This window comes from Lissotriton vulgaris, chromosome 3_2 (assembly GCF_964263255.1).
Source record: "Lissotriton vulgaris chromosome 3_2, aLisVul1.2, whole genome shotgun sequence".
Classification (NCBI taxonomy): Eukaryota; Metazoa; Chordata; class Amphibia; order Caudata; family Salamandridae; genus Lissotriton; species Lissotriton vulgaris.
Window position 1 is genome coordinate 298693008 of NC_141690.1, and position 26842 is coordinate 298719849.

At 46.8% G+C, this 26842-nt stretch overlaps 1 protein-coding gene across 1 annotated transcript in view; it reads right to left on the reverse strand.

The window, feature by feature from the left end:
- Window positions 1-8373: 8373 nt before the first annotated feature.
- Window positions 8374-26842, reverse strand: part of LOC147725755 (CD5 antigen-like) — a 445735-nt gene continuing 427266 nt past the window's right edge. The window contains exons 5-6 of the mRNA XM_086964494.1: window positions 13115-13147; window positions 8374-8870 (exon numbers count right to left, since the gene is read on the reverse strand). Coding sequence (XP_086820620.1) covers window positions 8374-8870; window positions 13115-13147 — 530 coding nt within the window. The remainder of the gene's footprint in view (window positions 8871-13114; window positions 13148-26842) is intronic.

Below are 26842 nucleotides of genomic sequence, written 5' to 3' on the forward strand. Positions count from 1 at the left end.
ATCTAAGGAGTGTTCTCTCCGGGGTTCAGATAAGAGTTCTACAATGCATGTTATGCCTATGCGTGAAGCCGCGCCTTTGTATGTTCCGCCTAAAGGGATAGGTACATATGATGATAAACTGTCAAAGGATGCAAAGGGATATTTTATATATAATTGGGTGTATACGCCTTGGAATAGAGCGGATGTTATGGCGTTGAAAAATTCTTTACCTGACCTTCGTAAAAACCCGGCAGCATTTTATGAAGGGGTTGAAGGGGCTATTTCGTCCTGTGTCATGACTTTGGTTGATATAGATTTGTTTTTTGGGTTAATTCTTCCGCCTGACATGTGGAGACTAATTCGTAAAAATAATGATGAAACAATACTTGGGGGAACATGGAAAGAAATAAATGCAGATGATCTAGATAGGGAACCGGCATGTAAGCCATGTCAGTTGATTTTAGACCTCCCGGCGGCTATTTTGGTTAAATTAAAAACGCTCGTCCCATCTAAAAAGATCGATTGGACCATGTTAGCTTCGTGCAAACAAAAGCCAGATGAAACGGTTTCAGATTTTTTTACACGCTTCGAAGAGGCGTTTCATCATTAATTGACGATACGGGTCGGCATTTGTTCGTAGATAAGTATGTGGCTAATCTCCTACCGGAGATTGCGAAACGATTGAAAGCGAGTGAGAGTTCCTGGACCACGGCAACCCCTGCGTCTTTGTTAACTATGGCTCAGTATTATGAGCAGCAGGAATTGGAGGCTAAAGAAAGTGTTGATAAGAAAGCGAAGGAGTTGAAAACGAAGGTGATGTTGGCACAGGTTCGCGGAACGCAATCTAGAGGGAACGATAGAGGCAGACGAGGAGGGGGCAATGCGTCGTATGGGCGTACGGATATAGCGGAGGATCAATGTGCCTATTGTAAAGAGTTTGGGCATTGGGCTGATGATTGTCCGGTGCTTCGTGAGCAGCGTAGTCAGCGTGGTCGAGGAGGTGGAAGGTCGAGAGGTAGTTACTCGGGGGCGAGAGGTAGTGGAGGTGATCGTAGCAGGTTTGAAGAGAGGGGCCGTGGCCAGGATGAACGTAATACGTTTGATAGACGGAACCAGTATCGATATCGGAGGGTGAGAATGTGGAGCATCAGGATTATGTGCATGCATAGGACTGCGTAGAATGGGGTACGGAATCAGTTGAAGTGCCGGTAGATCAGAAAGGTCCATATGTATCAGCGGGCATTTTGGGTTCTACTGATCAATTTTTAGTCGACACAGGAGCTACTCGTAGTGCTTTGTCAAAAAACTTGGTTCCGAGGGCTCCCCTGTCTGGCGAAATGATAACATGTGTAGGGTTTGATGGCACACCCTCCCCTAGCCCATTGTCAAAACCCCTTGCACTTTGTCTTGACAAATTTTTCAGTTTTGGTCAATTTTTGCTATCTCCCCATACACCAGATAATATCCTGGGCATTGACTTGCTTAAATATTTTCGAGCAACAATAGGGTGCGCTCCCGAGGGAGTGCGGGTTATCCTGAACAACAATTATCCTGAATCAGACAGGTTTTGCACTATACTAGACACTCCAGCTTTGGCCTCTCTCCCGCACACGTTGTGAGCGACCTCAGACACGGATGTGGGAGAGATGCGTATTCCACCTATTCGAATTACTGTAAAGGAGGGAGTCTCTCTGCCACGTGTTCCACAGTATAAGATTTCCAGGGAAGGTGAAATTGCCCAGACACAGATTGTCCAAGATTTGATAACTGCAGGAGTGGTGGAGGAGGTTCCTTACAATGTTTGTAACAGCCCTATTCTCCCGATCCTTAAGAAAGATACTGACGACAAAGTCTATCGCTTTATTATTGATTTGAGAGAAATTAACAAAATTGTCATCCCCCAATACCCGGTGGTATCTGATATCACGACATTGCTTACATTGGTTCCCCCAACGGCGACGACCTTTAGTGTCATCGACCTGAAAAATGCGTTCTTTTCCATTCCCATCCATCCTGATAGCAGATACTTATTTGGTTTCACGTTAAATAATAAATCGTATAGATTTTGTCGTGTTCCTCAAGGTTACACTGAGAGTCCGAGTATCTACAGCCAGGCCCTGAAAAGACAGCTTGATTCCTTTGAGTTACAGTCTGGAGTTGTTCTTATCCAGTATGTAGATGACCTTTTGCTTGCTGCAGACTCTTATGCACAATATGAGGAGAGTACGATTGCCTTGCTTTCTTTTCTGGCACAGAACAATCATAAGGTTTCTAAGAAAAAGCTTCAATACTGTAGACCCAAGGTGACCTACCTCGGTCATCTTTTGTCTATGGAGGGGCGTGCATTAACATCTGATCGAATTCAGGCGATTCTAGATACACCAGTCCCCCGCACACAGAGAGATGTACGTGCCTTTATAGGATTAACGTCCTTTTGTAGACAGTGGATCATGGGGTTTTCGCATATTATCAAACCTTTGTTAGCGTTGCTGTCCAAAACTACACCAATGCCCCTTGAATGGACAGAGGAATGTCAAAATGCTTTCGAACAATTGAGACAGGCTCTTTGCTCTGCACCCGTGTTAGGTACACCAGGCTATTCAAAGATTTTTACATTGTACGTGCACGAGAAAGATGGGTGCGCGTTATCAGTGTTAGTGCAAGTACACGGGGATAAGCAGAGGCCATGCGCATACTTTTCAGCTATTCTCGACCCTGTAGCACGAGGATTACCTGGGTGTTTCCGAGCAGTAGCAGCAACAGCAGTAGCTATACGACAGAGTGAGGGAATAGTTTTATCGCACAAATTGTTGGTGTTAGTTCCCCATGCTGTCGATGCCCTGTTGAATCAGACGAAAACCCAGTATCTCACGAGTGCACGTTTGACAGGATATGAGCTTACACTTTTGGCGCCACATATCACACTGAAAAGATGTGCTACCCTGAACCCTGCCACTTTATTGCCCTATCCGGTTGAGGAGGGTCAGGAAGAAAAACATCATGATTGTGTTTTCCTGACCGAGGAACAGACAAAGGGTCGTGTCGACTTACAGGATATGCCACTTCCAGATGTGGATGGGGAACTGTGGGTTGATGGATCGTGTTTGAGGCTGCCAGATGGTACGACTTCCGCAGCATACGCGATCACGACACTTAAGACAGTGGTAGAAACAGCAAGAATACCACAAAAATCAGCTCAGGCAGCAGAGCTGATAGCTTTGACGAGAGCCTGCGAATTGAGTGCTGGCCTATGTGTGAACATATACACAGACAGCTGGTACGCCTTCGGAGTAGCACATGACTTCGGGCTACTCTGGAGGGAACGTGGGTTTTTAACTTCTCATGGAGTACACATTATGCACGGAGAATTGGTGCGTGATCTCCTAAACGCGTTGCTTTGTCCGAAGAAAGTAGCGATCATTAAATGCAGTGCCCATAAAAAGATCATTGATAAAGTGGGTCAAGGAAATGCCTTTGCAGACAGCATAGCGAGACAAACAGCTATGTCCCGAACTGACTACCCCATGTACGTAACAAAATCACAAGCTGAGCGATGGTACGATGCTAGAGCGGAGATATTAGATATCCAAAAATCAGCGACTGAAGCAGAACTTGCGGCATGGGCAGCAGATGGGGTGCTAGATGATGAGGGTTGTTGGAGAAGCAAAGACATGGAGAAATGGAAATTGCCTGCAGCTTACTTGCAGGCGATGGTTCAGATGACACATGGATTAGCGCACGTGGGAGCTCTTGCGATCACTCGATTGCTATCACGAGTTTGGGAGCATCCCGAGATCGCCAATACTGCCAAGAGAGTAGTGCAGACCTGTTTGATATGTTTACAGCACAATCCTGCAAAGGGGACCCATACTCCGAAAGGAGGGTTCGTTCCACCTTCGGCCCCATTCGAGGTACTCCAAATGGATTATATCCAGCTTGAGCGTTGCAACCACCTTAAGTATGTCTTAGTGGTGTTATGTGCTTTTAGCAAATGGGTCGAGGCTTTCCCCACGAAAGACAATACAGCTTTGACAACAGCTAAGGTGTTGCTCAAGGAGTATTTCCCTCGATTTGGAATATGCAAATTTTTATGGAGCGATAATGGGCCTCATTTTGTCGGGAAAATTGTGGAGTATGTGCTGAAGGGGTTGGGGATTCAGCAGAAGTTTCATGCTGTGTTCCACCCTCAGTCAGCAGGTCTTGTTGAGCGGTACAATGCCACGTTGAAACTAAAATTGGCTAAGATTGTGGCGTCCACGTCATTGAAGTGGCCGGATGCCTTACCGCTAGCATTGCTCTCTCTCAGATCAGTACCCCACTCTCGAACAGGCCTCACACCGTATGAAGTGGTGTTTGGAAGGCCAATGAATATTTGGGGAGTGCCTAAGCCGCGATTGATACATGATGTGCCTTGTATATTGATGAACGATTATTTGGCACGATTAACAAATGATTTGCTTTCTATTCATCAACAGGTTCGAGAAGCGCTCCCTGACAACTCTACTGGAGAGGCCCATAATCTTCAACCTGGCGACTTTGTCATGAAAAAGTCGTTTGAGAGGGCGAACAGCTTGGAACCGAGGTGGCGTGGCCCCGAGCAGGTCCTCCTGGCGACTCGAACAGCTGTACGAGTGACCAACAGAAAGCGGTGGGTGCACTCAACCCACTGCCGTCGTGTCTCTCCTGATCTAGTGAATCCTGCTGTGTTGACCGACTCCAAGGAGATTCTGGAGAAAGAAAAGAGCCCAGCTGTGACATCGGCCGAAGTTGAGGGAGCCTTCCCGGACCACACTGTTTCTGGACGAGAGCGCTATAATCTGCGGCCACGATAAGAAGATTTTTTGGTTTTCTAGACTGGTTGGTTACCGCTCTGGGGTTTGTGAAACGGAAGCCGGGAATCTCAAGGAGGGGGGATCAGTTCTGCCAAGAGTAGCGACACCCGTCTTGACCCCGGAGAAGAAAACAACGGCTACCACGGAGCTCAGCACCGTATTTTTCTTTTTTAGGTATATACATATGTACATTTGAGACTTTGTGAACTTTTTGAACTATGGCGTCTTCTGCATCACGAGACAAAAGAATACTTGGTGCCATCCTTTTCGTCTTGACAATTGTGGTAATAGCAGTGATAGCGTGGGTAGTTGAACTTGTGGTGCCGGCTCCATCTGAACATTTTCACTTTACCTTTCCCTACCATGAAGAACGGCACCGACAGACTTATTTGAACAATAGCTTTATTCAGATTCTGCATCATACGCATAATATGACAAATACGTCTAATTGCTGGGTGTGTGGGATGTTGCCTGGGCACCAGAAGAAAGGGGGCACTCCAATCATTCCTCTCCCATTTTCACATAATGGATCTTGCAATGCCTGGTACACTCTTCTATTCACTTTGAGATGGCCAACAAAAGGGGGGGTGCTTTTCCGTTTGAATAAAATTTGCTACCATGACCGGGATGGGTATCCACGTGCCGAGGGTACTCGATTTGAATGGGAGGAGTACCGCCCCGATAATGCGTCTGCCCCACGTGTTTACAGCAACCAACGGAACATCAATGTATCCAGTTCACATGTTATTAATGTCATTGCCACTAAAGCTGATTTGTGTATACGTAATAAAGGTACAATTCCACTGGGGAAAAGTGAATGCAACATTACACTTACATTTGACAGCCCGAATGGCATATCGTTTGTGACATCCCGAAATATGTATTTCATTTGTTGCAATAAAGGTTACCATCAGCTTCCTTTAGGATGATTAGGTACATGTTATGTATCGTTTGTGTTGCCCCCTGTATTTATTGCCCCACCCATGTATCATAATGACTATACCCTCTATCATGATTTCGTACTAAATCGTGTTAAACGTGCTGTGGCCTTGGATGACATCGATCAGACCGATACTGCCTTGCAGCAATATGTGGACTTTAATTTCGGATTGTTCTCCTTTGTGGGGGCTGCTTTGAATAGTCGGAAAATACGACGATTGACCCGTGTTGTTGAGGCTGTAGCCAATGATACTGCTATTGCATTAGGGAATATCACTGAAGAACTTCAGATTTCTAGGATTGTCACGCTCCAGAACAGAATGGTTTTAGATGTGGTTCTAGCTGACCGTGGGGGGGGGGCATGTAGAATCATCGGAAGTAGCTGCTGTGTATACGTACCTGACAATTCACCATCTGTTTATGATGCTATTTCGAAATTGCACAAAATAGCTGCCGAAATACACCCGGACAATGGAACTTGGACTCTTTCAGGATGGTTCTGGTCAATGCTTACCACTTGGGGTTGGAAACTGCTAACGATTCTATGCATCATTGTTGGGATATTGTTTTTTGTATGTTTATGTATACAATGTGGCCCAGCTTTATGTTCCATGTGCTTATCGGCTTGCATACCATCAAGACGAGCTCTTGCTCACAACAAAATGATGCTTCATAAAGAAGTAGGCCAAATAATGCTAATTGATATTGAAGATGAACACCCTGATTATGTTCACTATGAGGTAGCTTCAGCTAAACGCTAAAAGGGTCGTCTGTCGTAATTTGACAATGGCCGGGTTAGCGCTTAGCTGTGCTACACGTTTTTCCGCTTAACTTGGCTATACTTGGAAACGCCATCTTGTTTGTTACGGCGGCCATCTTAGATCATGAGCGGCCTCGTGGCCAGCGTGCCCTTTAGTCCGTTGTCCGCACCGCTGACCACTTGAGTTTGCCCAGCAACAGGCTATTTTTAGTAACGGTCAAGCCTGTACATGCGCAGTCCCAACTGACCAGTCACCCCTCAGGAATGTGCCGCCAAACTGACCAGCGGGGTTGTAACCCCTCCAATGAGCTGGCTGTGTTCCAAAAATGACCATATATGTACATAACGCTCTGTAACTCTGTACCGCCTATCTTTTTATTACCTGTAAATTGTATAAAAGAACGGGTCACACCGATGTTCGGTGTGATACTTCTTGCATTACCGAAGGGTGCTGTAGGAATGTACCACCACCCCATGGGGTCTTAATAAACTTGTTCTTTGTACTTTTCAGTTTCCGTGCCAACAGTTCTTTCAATGTAAGTGGTTTATCTTCGGAGCATGTAGGCCTTGGGAACCCGATACTACAACTTTATTGATCACTGGTTACATCCCAGTGCATTTGCTAATATCCACTTTATTGATCATCGGTTACATCCCAGTGCCATTGCTGATTCCCACTTTATAGATCACCGGTTACATCCCAGTGCCATTCCTAATACCAGTTTATTGATCACAGGTTACATACCAGTGCCATTGCTAATGCCACTTCATTGATCACAGGTTACATCCCAGTGCCATTGCTACAGCACTTTATTGATCACCGGTTACATCCCAGTGCAATTGCTAATACCCACTTTATTGATCATCGGTTACATTCCAGTGCCATTGCTGATTCCCACTTTATAGATCACCGGTTACATTTCAGTGCCATTCCTAATACCAGTTTATTGATCACAGGTTACATACCAGTGCCATTGCTAATGCCGCTTCATTGATCACTGGTTACATCCCAGTGCCATTGCTAAGACACTTTATTGATCACCGGTTACATCCCAGTGCCATTGCTAATGCCACTTTATTGATTGTGTTGCGTTCTTATTAATTTCATCTCTCTCTGGGAGAGATTGAGGTAATGTTTACTCTTTTCGTAGTGCTGGCATTATCAATATTGGTCTACGATGAGATGTGGTATTGAGTTTGCAATGAATGTTATTTAATATTCAAGGCAGTGGGAGGTGACTGCGCGAAGACAATCGTTGGAACTGTATTCCAAGCAATACATTTAAAAAATAAAAAACAGATGACATTAGGGTACCGAAGGAGTGTCCCTGCGAGTTCTGCTTAATTCAGAATAAAGTGGCCTTTGTCACAAATTGAAGTTTACCTGGAGTCTGTGTCTCCTCCCTGGCGTTCCATTAGTGTAGCAGAAGCAGTGGTACCGGAAACAGAGGCCTAGATTGCTGTTGTATTTCACAGTTAAAACAGAGGTTAGGGGCCCTCTCTTTGTCACTGCTGCTGGGCACGAGGCTCCGATGGTGAATACCCACTGTTAATATTATTAATATAATTATTATTAATATTGTAAAGGAGCGCTGCAGTTTACTCAGGTTGGGACAACCTCTGACCTCAGCTCCCACGTTCATCTTTCTCTCGCAGTGAGATGTTCGTGTTCAAATCCAATCACTCTCAGTTTCAGAAAGATTGAAAGACACATTTGTTAAATTGCTTTTAGATAAAGCTGTTTGTTTTTATTGAATAGAATTGATTTTTTCAGCAGCTTCAAGTATTTTGACTTTATTGTGATTTCAAAATATCATGAAAAAGAAACAATTGATCACACACCCGTGTTGAGCCTTTGTGTGATTACTGCAGAGAAGCGCGTCTTCCGTACCCAAGGCAGATGTACGGATATATTTTCTCTTTAAAGGTGGCGGTGTGGGTGTAGATGTGCTGCTGTACGTCGGCGTTGTAGAAAGACACCAGCCCCTCCTCGTAGTCCATGAAGATGCCCACTCTGTAAATCCTGCCAGGATTCCTGAACACTCTGTTAGTTTCATCGGTAGCAGTATACTCTGTTAACCCCTGGGTGAGGACCCAGAAGCCCTCCCGGGGGACATTAGGGACCAGGAAGGCCGTGTTGACGGATGCGCTGGCCACCCCCAGCCTCCAGTGGTCCTGCTGCAGATACGCATCCGGGATACTCACTACTGTGTCTGTGTTCACCTGCCAGTACCACTTCCCAGAGATGACCCCCGTGGACCCCCGGACACAGCGCTCCCGGTTGAAGCTGCGGACGTCCTTCCCGTCACTGCTGATGAGGAGGGTCGTGTCTGCAGCCTTCGGATCCACCGACAGGGGCGCTGCAGAGACAGAGAACAGCATCAGGACACTCACAAAATGTGTCAACACTTCCAAGAATGTGCAGAGGAAAATATATTAAAAACTAAGAGGCTCATTTATGAAAAGTGACGTAAGGGCTCATAAATAGGCCCCTAAGCGGCTGAGTTTCAAGACCCTTGCTCCATCGATGCGTCACTTTTAATATGGAAAAAAAGTAACACCAACGGCGCAAGAGGCTGTAGCAGCGTGGCACCGCAAGCCCTTTGGCTGCGCCACGCTGCGGCACTTTCAGAGCACAGGAAAGCAACATATTTACAAGAATATATCACATTCCTATGCTCTCCGCTGCGCTGGCACACAAACAGCAACTGAGGAGAGGAGATGTATTATTTGCAAAAAACGGTATTAATGCAACAAACCCAACACAAATAAATCAAAAGACAGTTATACTTGATCATTCTTTTATATAACAAATTTATTTACATGTTCCTAAAATAATTGATCAAAAAAGAAAACTGCAAGATGCAGTAGACAGGAGAATGAAAGGAGAAGAAATAGCTCAAAGGACAAAGTTAAGATAAGTATGTACAACTAAAAATACAAATTTTCCTGTTGAACAACCAAAAGGCCGACCCATACACTTATATATTCATAATTTTGCCATACACAAGGGGGACAAGGGCAGGAAAAATTAAGGTGTAGGCCTCAAAACGATGGGGGCATAATCGTCGACGTTTCGACCCTAACGCAAAAAAGGGGAAGTTCAAGGCCTCTGCTGCGGGTCTTCTTCATGACTGGGGTCAGAAGGGGTGGGCACGTCAATGACCCCATCACATTACTCGTGATAATGTACCCAACACAATTATCTGAATTAATTATACATTCTTTTACATAATCAGTAAATCTAATTGAATATAATTACCTTTTAGGTCCCCTTGCCCACCCCTTCTGACCCCAGCCCTGAAGAAGACCCGCAGCAGAGGCCTTGAACTTCCCCTTTTTTTGCGTTAGGGTCAAAACGTCAACGATTATGCCCCCATCGTTTTGAGGCCCACACCTTAATTTTCCTTGCCTTTGTCCCCCTTGTGTATGGCAAAATTATGTATATATAAGTGTATGGGTAGGCCTTTTGGTTGTTCAACTGGAAAATTTGTCCTTTGAGCTATTTCTTCTCCTATCGGTTCACTTGAGCACCCCCCTTTTCTCCTGTCTACTGCATCTCGCAGTTTTCTTTTTTGATCAATTATTTTAGGAACATGTAAATAATTTTGTTATATAAAAGAATGATCAAGTATAACTGTCTTTTGATTTGTTTGTGTTGGGTTTGTTGCATTAATACCGTTTTTTGCAAATAATACATCTCCTCTCCTCAGTTGCAGATTAAATCTGTTTATCCTTATAAAATTATTTACATCAATTGTTTTGTTTGAGTTGTGTCAAGGACCATTTTGTTTCTATATATAAATTGATACCCAGGTCCCTTGACTCACTGGGTTAACCCCATTGTTTGAATGGCGCACAAACAGCTGCCATGGGCTAACGCAGGCAACCTAGCACCAAGGTGCAAGGATGCCTGTATCGTGGGGAGATTGTTTTTGTGCAGGAAGGCGCACCTTCCTGCACAAAAACAATCACAAAAGGCTTTTTCCTCTTTCAATTCGTGCTGTAGAATGAAGCATGCATTGAAAGAGGAAAAAAACGAGGAGATATGAAAACATTTCTCCTCGTTCCACCTAGGGGTGGCGTAGCATTCACACGCAACTCCAGATTTACGATTTCTCGTAAATCTGGAGATGTGTCTTGTTCTATGGGTGTTGCTTGGGAACACCCACAGCAACACCCATGGAACGCCACTTCCACGCATTATGCTGCGTGTGAAGGGGCCATATTTACAAGGAGGGTGGCTTTTCCTGTCCTTGTAAATATGTAGGAGCCCCCAGCGTCACCGCTACATCACGAAAAATGATGTACTGATGGCGCAGGGGGCTTGTACATCTGCCCCCAAGTCTCTAAAGGCATCTGACAATGACTTGTCACGCACATTAACTGATGACTTCAACATCAGAAGTGTGAGAGAGGGACAAACCTCTTCAGATGAGCACAGATCACTGGTGCAGCAGGTGCAGTGGCCCCAGGCCTGACCAGCAATACCGCACCTGCACAAGTGCAGTTTGGCCAGCAGAGCACCTATCAATGATTAAGCAGGTGCAATGGCACCGGGCCGGACTGGCGATGCTGCGCCTATACTAGTGCAGTGTGAGCAGTGGCATAACTAGCAATGATTCAGGAGGTGCAGTGGCACCGGGCCCAGCTGGCCATGTTTGAGTAGTGTGAGCAGCGGCATACCTATCAAAGATTCAAGGGGTGCAGTGGCACCAGGCCCAGCTGGCCGCGCTTGTGCAGTGTGAGCAGAGGTGTAGGTCTCAATGGTGTAGCAGGTGCAGTGGCCCCCGGGCCTGACCAGTGATGCCACGAATGTACTAGTACAGTGTGAGCATAGGCATACCTATGAATGAATCAGTGGGTCCAGTGGCACCGGGCCGGACCAGCAATGCCACGCCTATACCAGTACAGTGTGAGCATAGGCGTACCTATCAATGAATCAGAAGGTGCAGTGGCACCGGGCTGGACCAGCAATGCCACGCCTATACCAGTACAGTGTGAGCATAGGCGTACCTATGAATGAATCAGTGGGTGCTGTGGCACCGGGATGGACCAGCAATGCCACGCCTATACTAGTACAGTGTGAGCAGAGGCGTACCTATCAATAAATCAGAAGGTGCAGTGGCACCGGGCTGGTCCAGCGAGCGCACACCTGTACTAGTACAGTGTGAGCAGAGGCGTACTTTTCATTGAATCAGCGGGTGCAGTTGCACCGGGCCAGACCAGCGATGCCACGCCTGTACTAGTAAAGTGTGTGTGACAGCGTACCTATCAATGAATCAGCGGGTGCAGTGGGCCCAGCCGGCTATGTTTTTGTAGTGTGAGCAGAGGCGTAGGTCCCAATGGTGCAGCCAGTTCAGTAGCACCGGTCCCTCCCGGCCGCGCTCTTGTACAAGTGCAGTGGGAAAAGAGGGGCAGCAATCAATGGTGAGGAAAGTGCAGTGGCACCAGTGGTGATTCCTTTGTGGGAGCAGAGGATCTTCGCACCCCGCACTGCTGGGCAGAAAGTGTTGAAAATAAAATGGTAATAAAATTATTGTATTGCCATTTTAGTTTTGATGCTTTTTGCCATCAAACAGAGTACAATGCAGGACGGGGCCAATGATTGACAGCAGTGAGCAGTGGCCACGTAAATTTGAACTGAGCATGTTGGTTTGGATGGCAACCTTGCTTCGGCCAAACTGACATGTGCGATTCAAACATCTCCAACCCGGCTGTCTTGGATAGTTGGGTTGGAGAGCTAACACAGGCCTACAGCGCCTTTTGGAGCATGGAGCCAGCCTGCTCCAGCCAAACGAGACACCTTACTCATGCTGCTGAACAGCATGAGAACAGTGTCTTGATTGGATGAGAGAGTTGCCTGTGGGCTTCCGCTCGGAGGACGTGCTGCAGAACAATAAGGACTTGCTTCAGAACATCAAGTGTAAGGTAAGTGATTTATTTAATGTGTGTATTTATGATAATATGCATAATATTATGTATATTAGTATGTGTATTTGTTATGTGTATATTTTTTGCACTCCTCCAATGTGATTAGCCACCAAATTCCCACGAGTGGCACCCGGTCTAGCCGGTAGCTCTCTTATCCTAACGCCAGTACCGCATGAGTTAGATGCATGTTAAACTTCTGGACGAACCTACAAATAGGTCTGTGCTAACATCAGAGACAAGTTGTACTAAGGTGTATGTGCAGCAGATTAGTGTGGTAATGTGTGGGCAGATGTACCTCAAGTCTCATGTTACTGTCCTGCGAGGGCATCATATGTGTTTGTGGCTAGAACCCCACTCGAGCCGCTGCACATACAGCCTCACCTGATCTCATATTCTGAGACGGTGCCCATCCGCCGCTCTTTCTTCAGTGCACAGAAAGGCCAAAATAGCTAGTGAGGAGGTAAGAAGCACTTTTTAAAGTTGCCATGGTGAAAAAGATGCCCCCCCCCCCTTCTGGCCTTTTGACTGGTCTCACTAGACATGGAGAGTTTGCAATATAGCACTTCTGGGTGACAAGTCCCACTTGTTACATATTTTTGTGCAAACTGTCCCTGGCAGGGCGGGGACTAAAGATTTATATTCAAGGATGTGAAACAACTTGTAGATTTACCTCTGAAGACTGTTGGGTTAAAAAGACGCCTCACTGCAAAGATAAAAGAAAAACATAACAAGATATTATTTTTTTGAATTGTTCCTTGGTTACATGCTAGTAATATAAACATTAATCAGCTGTATTCTTATGTTATCCTGCACCCCCGACCTTCCAGGGAGGAATTACCATATTTACCACCCTGTCCACCCCAGATTGAAAGGGAAAAATACGCATCCAGTGGTGTGATGAAACCATAGGGCCCCGCTGCAAGGCTCTGTGAGGGGTCACCCGTCTGTGCCCCACCGATCTAAGGAAGCATTACTATATTTACCATGTTTACCTCCCACGTCTACCTCTCATAACGTCAACAATGAAAAGCGAGCACGCTACCAAGTTATTTATTAATTCCTTAGCGATGTCCTTCACACTAAGGGGCTTATTTATGACAGGTTAACGCCACCTTTTCCTGGCGCTCCTGTGGCGTGGGCTTCTCAATCATATCTAGGAGGCGAAGCAAGGATTCTGCACGGTTTACGTGGCCTCATAGATATGGAGTAAGACGAAGCTGTGCCGGCCGCTACCTTGCCTTCCTCTGAAACAAGGAGGCCTTCCATGGCGGTCACAGTGTGTTTCCCCACGCAGCACCCATGGATTTTAATGCTGCTCCAGATTTACTAAATCACGTAAACCTGGGGCAGCACCAACATCTGACTCCTCCCCAGAGCAGGTGTAACTAGGAGAAATATGTTAATTTCTTACTGTTCTTTCCTTTTTCCATGTGAAAGAGAAAAACACCTCTTGGTGTTGTTTCATGAGCAGGGAGTTGCCCCTTCCCACACCTAAACAATCCTGCCGGCAGCAGAGGCACCCTTGCACCAGCCCGCCTACTTTGGCACTGTGGAGCAAATTGCGTGCGAGCACAGGGGGATAGCCACAAATGCACAGTATTTCATAAATACGGTGCATTCGGGCCCTTTCACATTGGTGTAGGGCAGTGCAGCATGAAGATGTGCAGCTCTGCCCTGCGCCAATTCCTCATAAATGAGGCCCTCGGTGGTAAAACAATTCCTTTAGGTTTTATTAAAAGTCCCCTCTCCCCCCAACCTGGTTAGTTGCATGCTTCATTATTGGAATCCCGCCCGAGGCACCCAGCGTATCTGATCACAGTGGAGCGTTTTTCTTTTGGCTGGGGAGGTTGGTTATCTCACAAAAGGAAAGGGGGAATTTTAATTTTCTTTGGGTTACCCAGCGATGTGATAGCTCACTCCTCAAGGAGAGTCGACATGTTATAGCAATGATGTCTTCCAACACGCCTAGGGGCTTATTTGCAAGCATAGTGCACCACCGGAACATCACTTTAATGACGTTCCAGTGGCAAATGACCCCGTAGATATGGTGTGAGGCAACGCAGCACAAGTCACTGCGCTGTCTTACACTGTGAGGGGAGGGCGTGCCACGGGCATTACGGTGAGTGCTCCCATGTAACACCGGTGGCATTTGACACATTCCCAGATTTTAGTTTTAAAGTCTTTTTATTAAATGTAAACCGGCTTCAGTTTAATACTCATATACAAATGGCATTCAGCAGGGATCTGCTGTTTAACTGGGGTGGCGAAGTGGCGGGTATGACTAAAAATATTTGCTATTTTGCACACTCTCGTTTGCACTGAACCGTTTAAAAGTACTCATTGTGGAACTGCTATTTTTTAACGCTGCTCCTGCTTTTATTCATTTTTAAATTACTGTGAGCTCACCTTCACCTCTTCGACACCCGCTGTCCTGTCCGCCGGCTCCCCGTTCCACCACGGGTTCTCTCGCTTGACGTGGAGGGAGCGAAGGCGGGACAGGGCTTCAGTCACGGGTCAGAGGTCGGGGGGCGGGAACAACCCTGTTGGAACACTATTTAAACGGTTATGTGTTCGTCGCGCAGCCAAAGGCAAGCACGTCTGCCCCGTCCGCACTGGGACGGGGCCAGGGCCACCCCCCCGGCCCGAAATCCTACAGCTTACAGTTATTCCTGTGATGACCTACTTAGACTCAGGCCCAAACGCTATGCCAACTGTGAGACGCTGCTGTTAGAAGAGTCTCCAGTCGGCTGCCCTGATTGTAAGTTCTCCGCTTCCCATATCCATTTAGGAATAACGGGGGAGAATGGAGAAGGCAGGAATAAGACCTCTGATATCGATATGAATATAGCTCATGACAGACAGTTCAATTTCCAAAGGAAGAATTGCAGATCACTGCCCAAACATAAAGAGGATATTTTTAATCTTCTAACTGATGAGCAGCCGGATGCATTATTCTTAACTGAGACATGGTTAAATACTAGTTCAGGGTCAGATATTGCCACGGCCCTCCCCCCAAATTATGCTATAGTTAGAAAAGATCGATTGAACCAAGGCGGGGGCGGCATAGGGATAATTTTCAAAAAAACATTTCAATGCAAATGGGAAGATCGTAATCTGGCCAACTGTGAAGCTGGTCTCTTTAAACTTACTTTGACTCCCCAAACTACATTCACTGGAATCCTGATTTATCGTCACCTGGGGCGGCTGGGGATTGGTTGGCTGCTTTGTCAGAGCTGATTGCTCCATTTTTAATGGAAGCTTCTATGTTTTCCATTCTTGGGGATCTCAATTTGCACTTGGAGGATCGTAGTTGCCCTGTGATCCTCAATCTTCTTTCTGACCTAGAAGCACTTAATGTTCAATTGTGGACCAATGGCCCCACTCATTCTGCGGGTCATTTATTAGATCCGATTTTTGCAAATTTCGATTGCATAATCTGTGAGCCCGCTTCCCCTATTTTATGGTCTGATCATTTTCTTATCCATTTTAAAATTTGGGTTCCGAGTACCAAAAATCTGATTAGATCGGAAGTCTGGTTCAGGAATTGGCAAAAACTTAGTATAAATGACCTCAACGCACAGCTAATCCCCTCAAGCCCTGACACTGTTTTTAAGGAGCTTAAAATTAGTGACCACAAAGTGATCAATAGCTGGCTAGCCAGTGCCGTACAGACCACAGCCCAGCTTACTTTGAGTAAACGCAAATCATGTAATCCCCCTGTCCCGTGGTTTACTGAGAAATTAAGAGAAGAAAAAAGTAATTGTAAAAAATTAGAGAGGCAGTGGAGAAAAGATTATAACCTAGCTACTAAGGAAATATATAAACAAGCGCTTAATCCCTACCATTTGTCCTGCAAAATAGCTGAGGGTAATTACACTAAAGATACCATTTTAGCCACACAGAGCAACCCTGGCACCCTTTTTAAAGTTTTAAAAAACCTGGCAGGAGCGGCTCACCAACCAGAACCCCCAACCCTGTCCACTACGCAATGCAATCTCATAGCTAACTTTTTTAATGAGAAATTAACCAAGATTTTTTCTAATTTTAGCAAAAATGATGAGGCCACAGACTCTGTAGCAACAGCCTCTCTCCCCAGTGAGAGAGCGGAAAGTGTGAAATCCCCGGAGAACGTACTAACAAGGTGGCAATCTATGGACAACACGACTTTTGTAGAAGTACTTAACAGCATTAGATCAGGCTCACCTCAAGACCTAATTCCTGCGTCCATTCTAAAGCAGCTGGATCCTTTCATTCTGGGTGTAATCAGATCTTTATTAAACGCTTCTTTAGAGGAAGCTGTGGTACCCGATGACTGGAAGCGTGCTATGGTAGATCCCTTACTGAAAAAGGCAAATGGCGACCCAGAGATTTTTTCAAATTTTCGCCCAATATCATTACTACCAATTTTTTCGAAAATTTTGGAAAAGCACGTAAATAAACAACTAGCTGACTTTGTCAATGATAACATTCTTTTGCACTATTCTCAGTCAGGGTTTAGAAGGGGCCACTCCACGGAGTCAACCCTATTAGGGGTCACTGAAGCCATCCGAAAAGAACTGGATGGAGGTGGCACAGCGGCACTCATTCTTTTAGATTTGAGTGCCGCCTTTGACACAATCTCCCACAAAACCCTGATTCAGACGTTAGAGGACATAGGAGTAAGAGGGAAAGCACTAAAATGGCTGGAACAATTCCTTTCACATCGGACCTTTCAGGTCTTTTCCAAAAACAACTCCTCTGATATCCTGAACTCCCTCTACGGGGTACCCCAGGGCTCTATATTGAGTCCATTATTATTCAATATTTATGTTACCCCACTAGATAAAATTGCTGAAGAAATGGGCCTTACTATTTATTCCTATGTGGATGATACGCAATTAGTGTTCTCCCTACCAACTACTGACAAATGTAATATTTCCCCTCTCCATTCTGGACTCCTGAGAATGGCTGATTGGCTTCACTCAAACAAATTAAAACTGAACGGGGAAAAGACAGAGTTACTTATCTTTGGTGATCATAAGGATCTTTGGGGCCCCACTCATTGGCCGGTCGAAATGGGCCCGACCCCGGTTGCGGTACAATCTGCTCGCAACCTCGGGATAATAGTTGCTGGTAAGTTGTCAATGCGCGCACAAACCACTAAAACGGCTTCAACATGCTTTGCAATCCTCAAATGGTTGAGGAAAATACTGTGGCAACTCCCGGAAGGGGCACAGAGAACAGTATTAAGGCCTTAATAGGTTCTAGATTAGACTACGGAACCATCCTTTATTTAGGAACTAATAAAGACACTATTAACTGTATTCAGGTTATTCAAAATGCCGCAGCCAGGTTGCTCCTTCATCTCCCAGGGCGTACAAGCATGTCAGAACATTTGAAGAAATTGCATTGGCTGAAGATCACCAATAGAGTGAAATTTAAAGCACTCTGCTATATGTTTCGTATCAATGTGAGGGAAGCACCTGCCTATTTATGTAAACTGGCCCAGAAATACTTGCCCTCCCGCACTCTTCGGTCTATGGCACAAGCCAAATGTGTTGTCCCCAGGTTCAAATGAGCACGCTTGGGCGGACGCTCATTCACTTATTTGGCCCCAGTTCTGTGGAATTCTCTTCCACTCCAACTACATCTGGAACCTAGTTACCTCCAATACCGGAGGGGAGTCAAAGCCTGGCTTTTTAATCAGTAGCGTCCACAGTGCTCTTTGTTCAGTTAAACAGATCCAAGGCGCCGGGAAACCCTCAGGGTAGCTGTTGCGCCATACAAATGTAATAAATAAATAAATAAATAAATGTAAGGAGAGAGCGGCGACAAGTTCACAGTTCTTAAAATGTATCTTGTCCGCAATCCCCACTATGAGACACCCACACACTCCCATCGCAAACCCTAGCATCCTGTCTCCCACATCAAGACATATCAGTTCACAGGGCTCACATCAAAGTTCTCTATATTCGGCCCTTGCACTCCAGATCTTTTCCCCTTTACGAGGGCAGCCCCGGCTCTGGTAGATAACCCGCTCCGCCCCACAACACCAGTCAGGTCTCTTTTCCAGGCTGTAACAGTAGGGGCTGTGTCTGCTACCCATGCTCGGGCAATGTTTCTCTTGGCTGCCCCACCCGCAAGGGCCTGCCAGGTCTTGGCCCACTGCGGCCACGTCATTTCTCCAGCCCCCCCCCAGGATGAGCCACGTTGGGTCAAGCGGGACACTCTCGCCCACCACGATTGCCAGATTTACAACATGCTTTAAACTAGGGTGTGTGTCAAAAGCCTGCACCGCACCAAGGGTGGTATAAGGGTTTCTGTGAAGGAAGGTGTCTCTTCCTCTACAAAAACAACTTGATTTCAACTCAGACATCCTTGCCCCACGGCAGTCATTGTGCACCAGCACTGCAAAAGAGGACATGAATGTGGTGTAACTCAGAACTCTGAGCAGCTTCTGCAAGCTTCTCTCACACAGAACATTGACACTATGAGCAGCACCCGTACAAGTCTCTCACTTAACAGACACCAGAGGAGGAGAAAGAGCACCGTAAACATCCCTCACAATAGGGATGCACCATGGGAAGCAGGCAGCAATGACACCCACCTTTCAAGAGAGGAGTAGTACAGGTGCTATCTTTAAGAGCCCCGCTCTCCAAAGCAGGTGGAGGCCACAGCAGCAGAGTAACCTTAATTCTGTAAACAGGTGATCCATGTTCAGTGTGAAGGAATCAATGTGCACAGCTGCCAAATGCAACAAGTCCAGAGTGATTCTCAGCCCATCATGGATTTTTATCGAAAGCTTGAGTCCTATCCATGTAGGAAAACGCTCCTTCATGACATGGTCACCCCAACTGTTTGCCTGGTATATGATGTGATTTTGACTGGATGTGCACTGGTTCCCTGCTAATCAGGTCCCCAGTGCCAGATCTCTTTCCCAAAACTGTACAGGTAAAGGCAAAACCTTTAGTACTCTCTGTAAGTCCCTAGTAAAGAGTACTCAAAAGACACGTAGGGGATAAGGTACTAAAGAAGGATTTCTAAGCGATGCGGCACAAATGGTGCCATCTTAAGGGACCAATCACCAAATGCACGCCAGACAAACATTTGCAGGCTGCGTGTTTTGATACATACAAAAGTAAAACATAACATGACACACGTCCCTGTGTGCCATGTCCCCTAACACTGCATTTAGTATTTGTAAATCACCCCTACAGCAGGCCTTACAATTCCAAGGCAAGCTGTTTTTTATTACATGCCAAAGCAAGTGATCAGGGAAGCCATTTTAGAGTGTGCTGGACACCAGTGAAAAGGAATTCCCCAGCTACACGATGGGTTCACTGACAATAGGGATGTTTGGTATCAAACATCTTGCATTGACAAACCCACTCTGATTCCAGTGTTGGATTTATTAATACATGCACCCAGAGGGCACCTTAGAGGTGTCCTTGAAAACCAGCTCCAGCTCCTGCCCACACCATCCCTACCCCTGTTTCTGCACCAGCCTTCTGCCCCAGGAAGTATATCTAGAGGTGGGGCAAGTCGAGCCGGGCTGGGCTGGGCTGAGCTGGGCCTACATTAGAGCCAACAGGGGGAAGCAGAGCTGCTGAGGCATCTCGCAGTCAGGCAGGCGGGCGGAGTGTTGGAGCAGGCAGGAGGTCCACAGGTCTCACAGGATCCGACGACTCACAACGACCCACAACATCCTGGAGTGCCAGAGAGTCATTATCTTACACAGCAAAAAGGAGAGGTGAGAGTCTGGGGGGAAAGGTGTGAGACAAGAGGGGGCGAGTATCAACCTCCACCTCACATTGTAAACATTAATAACTTTCACCTTTCATCATTCAGCGCAACCAGCACCACCAGAATCTCAGCATTTTTGCACCTTTAATTCCGGCACCTTTAATTCCGGCACCTTTAATTCTGGCACCTTTAGTTCTGGCACCTTTAATTCTGGCACCTTTAGTTCTGGCACCTTTAATTCTGGCACCTTTAGTTCTGGCACCTTTAATTCTGGCACCTTTAGTTCTGGCACCTTTAATTCTGACACCTTTAGTTCTGGCACCTTTAGTTCTGGCACCTTTAGTTCTGGCACCTTTAGTTCTGGCACCTTTAATTCTGGCACCTTTAGTTCTGGCACCTTTAGTTCTGGCACCTTTAATTCTGACACCTTTAGTTCTGGCACCTTTAGTTCTGGCACCTTTAGTTCTGGCACCTTTAGTTCTGGCACCTTTAATTCTGACACCTTTAGTTCTGGCACCTTTAGTTCTGGCACCTTTAGTTCTGGCACCTTTAGTTCTGGCACCTTTAATTCTGGCACCTTTAGTTCTGGCACCTTTAATTCTGGCACCTTTAGTTCTGGCACCTTTAATTCTGACACCTTTAGTTCTGGCACCTTTAGTTCTGGCACCTTTAGTTCTGGCACCTTTAGTTCTGGCACCTTTAATTCTGGCACCTTTAGTTCTGGCACCTTTAATTCTGGCACCTTTAGTTCTGGCACCTTTAATTCTGACACCTTTAGTTCTGGCACCTTTAGTTCTGGCACCTTTAGTTCTGGCACCTTTAGTTCTGGCACCTTTAATTCTGGCACCTTTAGTTCTGGCACCTTTAATTCTGACAAGTGCCTCTCAAAGTCACAGTTATAGATGCAGCCTACAGTTCAAGAAATCACAAGCCCCTACTGACAGCCCTTCAGAAGTATAACAAGCTGAGCACAAGCAGAGTTATAGTTTACCCACTTTAGCACCAACATAAACAAAGAAAATAAGAAAACAAAAAAACAAATAAAATAGATCAAACCAGTTGACGATCTGGCAAAGAGAACCAGCTAAGAGAATCTTGAGGTCTATTCAGAGGAAAAACAGTTTTGACAAGTCAGTCAAACAAGTCAAAGCAAGTCGCAATAAATATCACCCTTCGGGAAGCAGGAAAGCAGGTTAAAACGACATTTTAAAACGACAAAGCCAAAAGAAAAACCTCTAACCATGCCTAAAAGGTGATCATGAGGCTTCGTAGAGAAAGAAAGTCTCTAATAAACCTAAGACCAAAGAAAAAAAAAGGAAAAACGAAGGGGATAGTGGGGAAAGCAGTAAAGGCAGCAGCCCACCTGGGCTTGACCCAGACATGCACAAAACAAAATGTGGGAAGCTAGAAAGAATAAAAGGCACACAAGAGGCCAATAAGGCCAATGAGACCCTGATCTTCCCTCAAAGTATCCCCACCAAAACTCAAACTCCAAAAAAGAAAGGACATCATTATTAGAAAACGGAACAGACACAGAGGCAAAGGCAGATACAACAGCTAATTTGAGCCCAGGCCCTGACATCCAAGATCGAATAAGTATAAAGGGCCCATAACAGTTGAGAAATCTCTGCCTATTTCAGCCTAGGATATACACTAAGGGGCAGATTTATGTTAACTGGCGCATCCCGAGGGATGCGCCAGTTAACATGCGCCACAGTGCGCCACAGCTCCGCCAGCCATGGTGCGCCGCATTTACAATGTGGCGCACCATGGTGCAAAAACGGCACAGATGCGTGACGCATCTGTGCCAGAAATGTGTCGCATTGCTGGAGTTGCGTCGCAAGCGCGACGCAGCTCCAGCAAGGCTCGGGGGTGCCCCATTTTAACAATGCTGCGTCAAGACCTACGCCTGCTTCAAGCAGGCGCAGGCTTTTGACGCAGCATTGGCTTAAAAATGACTGAGTGAAATCTTATAGATTTCACTCAGCCACTTTTGCGAGGCGCACCTGCCCCGGAACGCCCACAAGCGGCGCAGGGCTTTACAACGTGACGCATCTGCCTAGATGCGTCACGTTGTAAATCGTTCGTAGGGATGCGCCACGTTTACGCCGCCTTGCGTGACGCAACAGCGGCGTAAACGTGGTGCAAGGGCCTCATAAATCTGCCCCCAGGATTTCATTTCTAAAAGACCCAGGGACCATCATATTTTCAAAAACTGGTGAAATGAAAGAGTTGCAAACTCCTTTGCAAACAAGAAGCCTAGACTCATCCTCGCAACCCTTAATAAAAACTCAAACAAAAGGAACACATGAAATAAACCAAATTGTTGCGTTAATCCATTCAGAAGAATCTCCCCAAACCAAAGTAAGAGGAAATATCAGTAGGAGTACAAAAAAACTTCAACACAATCTAGTGGAAAAAGAAGAAAAAGACAAGTCAGAAACCACCAGCGGGTTCACCAAAAAAAAGAAAATGGAAATATTAGTCAAGAAGTCCAAACAAGGGTCACTGAAATTGAGCAAATTGAGCAAAAACAAGAGCAAATGCAGGTGTCGCAGGAAGGTGCGGCGGACTCTCCGCTCACCACAGACGACTTCCAATAGTCCGTTCAGTGTCCAAAGGCTGCTGTAGCAAGATCAGAGCCGGCGTTTCCTGAATCGGAACAGCTGGGTGGGTCAAAAATTGGACCAGACTCAAAATGTCATCAAACATTCTGCCTGGTGGAGGAGATTCAATCTGCCTCTCTAACTCATAAAGCATCGCAACAACTTAGTCCGGTTAAAGCGACAGACTCTAGATTTCACCAGGCCACCCTCAGTCAAATAATCAAGCAGGAAGAACAAAAATCAAGGGATCAAAGATTGCCACTCACAATCTCTACCTCTCAACAATTGTTAATTAACCAACCCCAAATCTTAACTCTCTAGAAGACTCCAGCAAATCTCGGGCCAGCACAACGCCAGAAAAGAGTCAGGCGCGCCTTCAAGAAAGTAACGATAACTTCAATGGCGATATGTCTTTCTTAGCATCTCAAGAATGGGAGGAAGTAGTAGCGTCGTACAGCCACGACCCAAAAACTCTAACAAATAGTGCAAAAAAAGAGACTTAAGAAAAAAACCATAAGACCCAGGATTCGATTTGGGCAACACTACTGAGCAAATATGCAATATTCAGCCGCAGCACTGCATTATCAATCCCATAAAATGGATCTTCAGCTAATAGTACTTCAAGCTTTAGCCGATTTCACATCAGGGATTCAAGGGAAATTAGCCGACTTGAACTGGCTAATAAAACGAGGGCAAGAGGCAGCCCTCAAGGACAGGTTACAACAACAAGAATGCACTTGCACTCCAATAGTGGACAAACTACTCACGCTTCCATTATTACTGGGTGACTTACTTTATGTCATGAAACCAAAAAATTAGACCCAGAATACAGTGAGTTATGACACATCCATTTACGGGGAAACAGAACCAGAACCCGAAGCTTCAGAGACAATAAAAACACCCAGAGATCCCGCCTTAGGCGGGAGAGGGATCGAGCAGGATAATAAAAAGGAATCACCCAAAAAATATTCAACAACAAGGAACATCCAGCAAAAAAAAAAAGAAAAGAAGGGACAGGAAAATTACTTTTTGGATCCAGCATCAGGCAAATCAGCTTCATCAGCTCACAAGTTCTCCAGATATGAAAGAAGGAGCTAAAGATCCCCTGACAACACAGCTAGGAGATTTCCCCCTGCAGAAAAATCAGAAAAAAGGGAGAGCGGCATTCATGAGACATCGAGGAAACCTCCCGGTAGCGAGCAAAGAAAGAGCACTTACCTCTCAATTAACCAGGAGAATGAACACCGGGAAAGCACGCCAACCATGGTTTCTTCAATTTGCAGAGCATTAACTGAAGCCACCCAACACACAATAACGAAGCAGGTTGGCTGTACACAAGATATTCTCAACGAGCCACAGCAACTACTAAGTATAATTTACCAACACAGCACAATGGCGCAGAATAATACTGGGAAACCTAATGACACAATGCCGATTTTGCAAAATAGCACAGTAGGTCAAAAAGTGCTAACAATATAAGGCAAGTACAGCACACTACCACTAATCGGGATCTCTTTCAGCATGTAACCCACAAACCCTATAATAAAGAATAGATAGATACCATCATTTCTTCTCCCCTCTACAAGTTAAGGGGTCAAGGAGACATTTTAAAGAGAGAAAACGTGCTACGACTTCTGCAATCTATCCCCAACCTAGGGAACATTAACACCTCGGACCTACTGTCAATCGAATTTCTGCGAAACAGTTGCCAGTCCAGCCCCGAAGCCACTAAAATTTGATGGAAAACACCAGAGACAGCAGGCAGAATTATACAGGAACAAAATCCTTTCCAAAGATGGGGGATAGTCTTTAAACCAGTGCCAAAACCATCTTATCCAGCACATTTTTTAAGAACAGACACCAATATCGAAAACAGAAAGCTCTCCTCAGTTCTAAAAGGAGCAAGAGGCTGTTCTCCAACCCTAGGTCAATCTCCATTGACACACTTGTCACCTATGAGCGACTGGTGGAGCATACAACAAACAATATCATCAGCCCAAACAAATTGACATCGGAAGCCTACCTTACTGAACTCTCAACCGGCAAAAAATGAGATTACCTTGTGTATCTGGAATATAAATAGTTTAGCATCCAAATCAAGTGACAAAGATGTCCTAAATTACTTAATACACTTTGACATAATTTGTATTCAGGAAAATTGGGAAGAAAAACCCTCTGAGTTACAAGGCTACACTTCTAGCTTTATTCCAGCAATAAAGTGATCCAATTTTAGGCATCGTTCAGGGGGCCTATAGTCCTTATTCTCAATAACACAAATAATTGAAACTTTCCCTCTAAAGATTAGCATTACTGACCCAGTCAGATCCGGTCGCTCCACCCGCTCCTGGCCGTCCTGGCATCTCACACCCACTCCGTGCCCTGCCAGCCTGTGCCCCGACCTCGCTTTGCACCTTGTTGGTATCGTATGCACTGCCTAAATTAAGCTTCTGTGCCAGCCTGTGCCCCGAGCCTGAGCGACCACTGCGCCTCTGGCCTGGTTGCCCCCTCGCTCCTCCGCGCTCCTGCTCCAGGGACCCTTGCTGTGCCAGTTCTTCTCCGACGCCGGGAGCGGCGCCCCAGCCGCAGCAGGGCCGCCCGCTCAACCCGATCCCGTTTTCCCGCTGCTTCCTGCCTACGGACCCGCCCCCTCGCCAATCCATTGGTGGACGCGACCCCGCCTCCCAGCTGACCCGCCCTCCCGGCTCCCCTCTTATGACGCCCCCTCAGCGACCGCGCAGCGGACGCGCGCAGCGGGAGCACCGACTGAGCGCCGAAGGTGCGCCAAAGGTAAGCCCGTCTGTGCCCGACCGCGCCTGGACCGCGCCCAGTGCCAGGACCCCTGGCCCCCGCCGTCACCAGCCCACCCGCCGGACCTACGACGCCACCAAACTCAACGCCCTCAACGCCGGCCGACTCCCGGGCTGTTACCGAGCCAACCCGAGACGCACCCACGGACCCTTCTGCTGCAACGCCTGCAAGTTCACCTGCATCCGGACCTGCACCACTCCAGCAGTGCTCAAGACCTCGACGAGCAACAGCAGAAACCACCTGAAGTGCATCCTGCTCAACACCCGCTCTGTCAACAGACACGCCGTCGAGCTCTGGAACCTGCTCGACACAACGTCACCAGACGTCGCCTTCCTCACGGAAACCTGGATGAACGCCTCTTCTGCGCCCGACATAGCCATCGCCATCCCAGACGGCTACAAGATCATCAGGAGGGACCGCATCAACCACACCGGAGGAGGCATCGCCATCGTCCACAGGAACACCATCCGCATCACGACCAACACCGACGACACCCTCGCAACCGCCGAGCACCTGCACTTTCAGGTCCACATCAACCCCAAGACCACCCTCAGAGGCACCCTCATCTACAGACCCCCGGGACAACGCACACAATTCAGCGAAGACATCGCCGACTTCATCAGCCCGCACGCCCTCTGCTCCGCTGACTACATCCTCCTCGGGGACCTCAACTTCCACATGGAGAACAACAACGACCGCAACACCACCACCCTGCTGGACAACCTCGCCAACCTGGGACTCAAGCAACTGGTGACCACCCCCACCCACTACGCCAGACACACACTCGACCCCGTCTTCTCATCCAGTAAGGACATCGCCTTCAGTCACGCCACCGGACTCCACTGGACGGACCACAGCTGCGTCCACTTCAGCTTCGCAAGGACCACGATCCACCACCACCAGCATCAGACTACACGCAGGAGCTGGAACAAGATCACAGCCGACCAGCTCGCGTCCTCCCTGAGCATGAACCCTCCCACCAGCGCAACAAACCCTAGCCAGGCGGCCACCAACCTCACGAAGTGGATCAGCGACTGCGCAGACGAGCTCGCCCCCCTGAGGACCCCGCCCAGCAGACCCGGTAGCAAGAAAGCCCCATGGTTCACCGACGAACTCAAGAGCTCCAAGAAGAACTGCCGAGCCCTCGAGAGAACCTGGCACAGAGACCCAACACCGGACAACATGACCGCCCTCAAGCCACCCGAAAACACCACCAACTCATCCGCGCCACCAAGAAAACTGCATTCAAGGAACGACTGGAC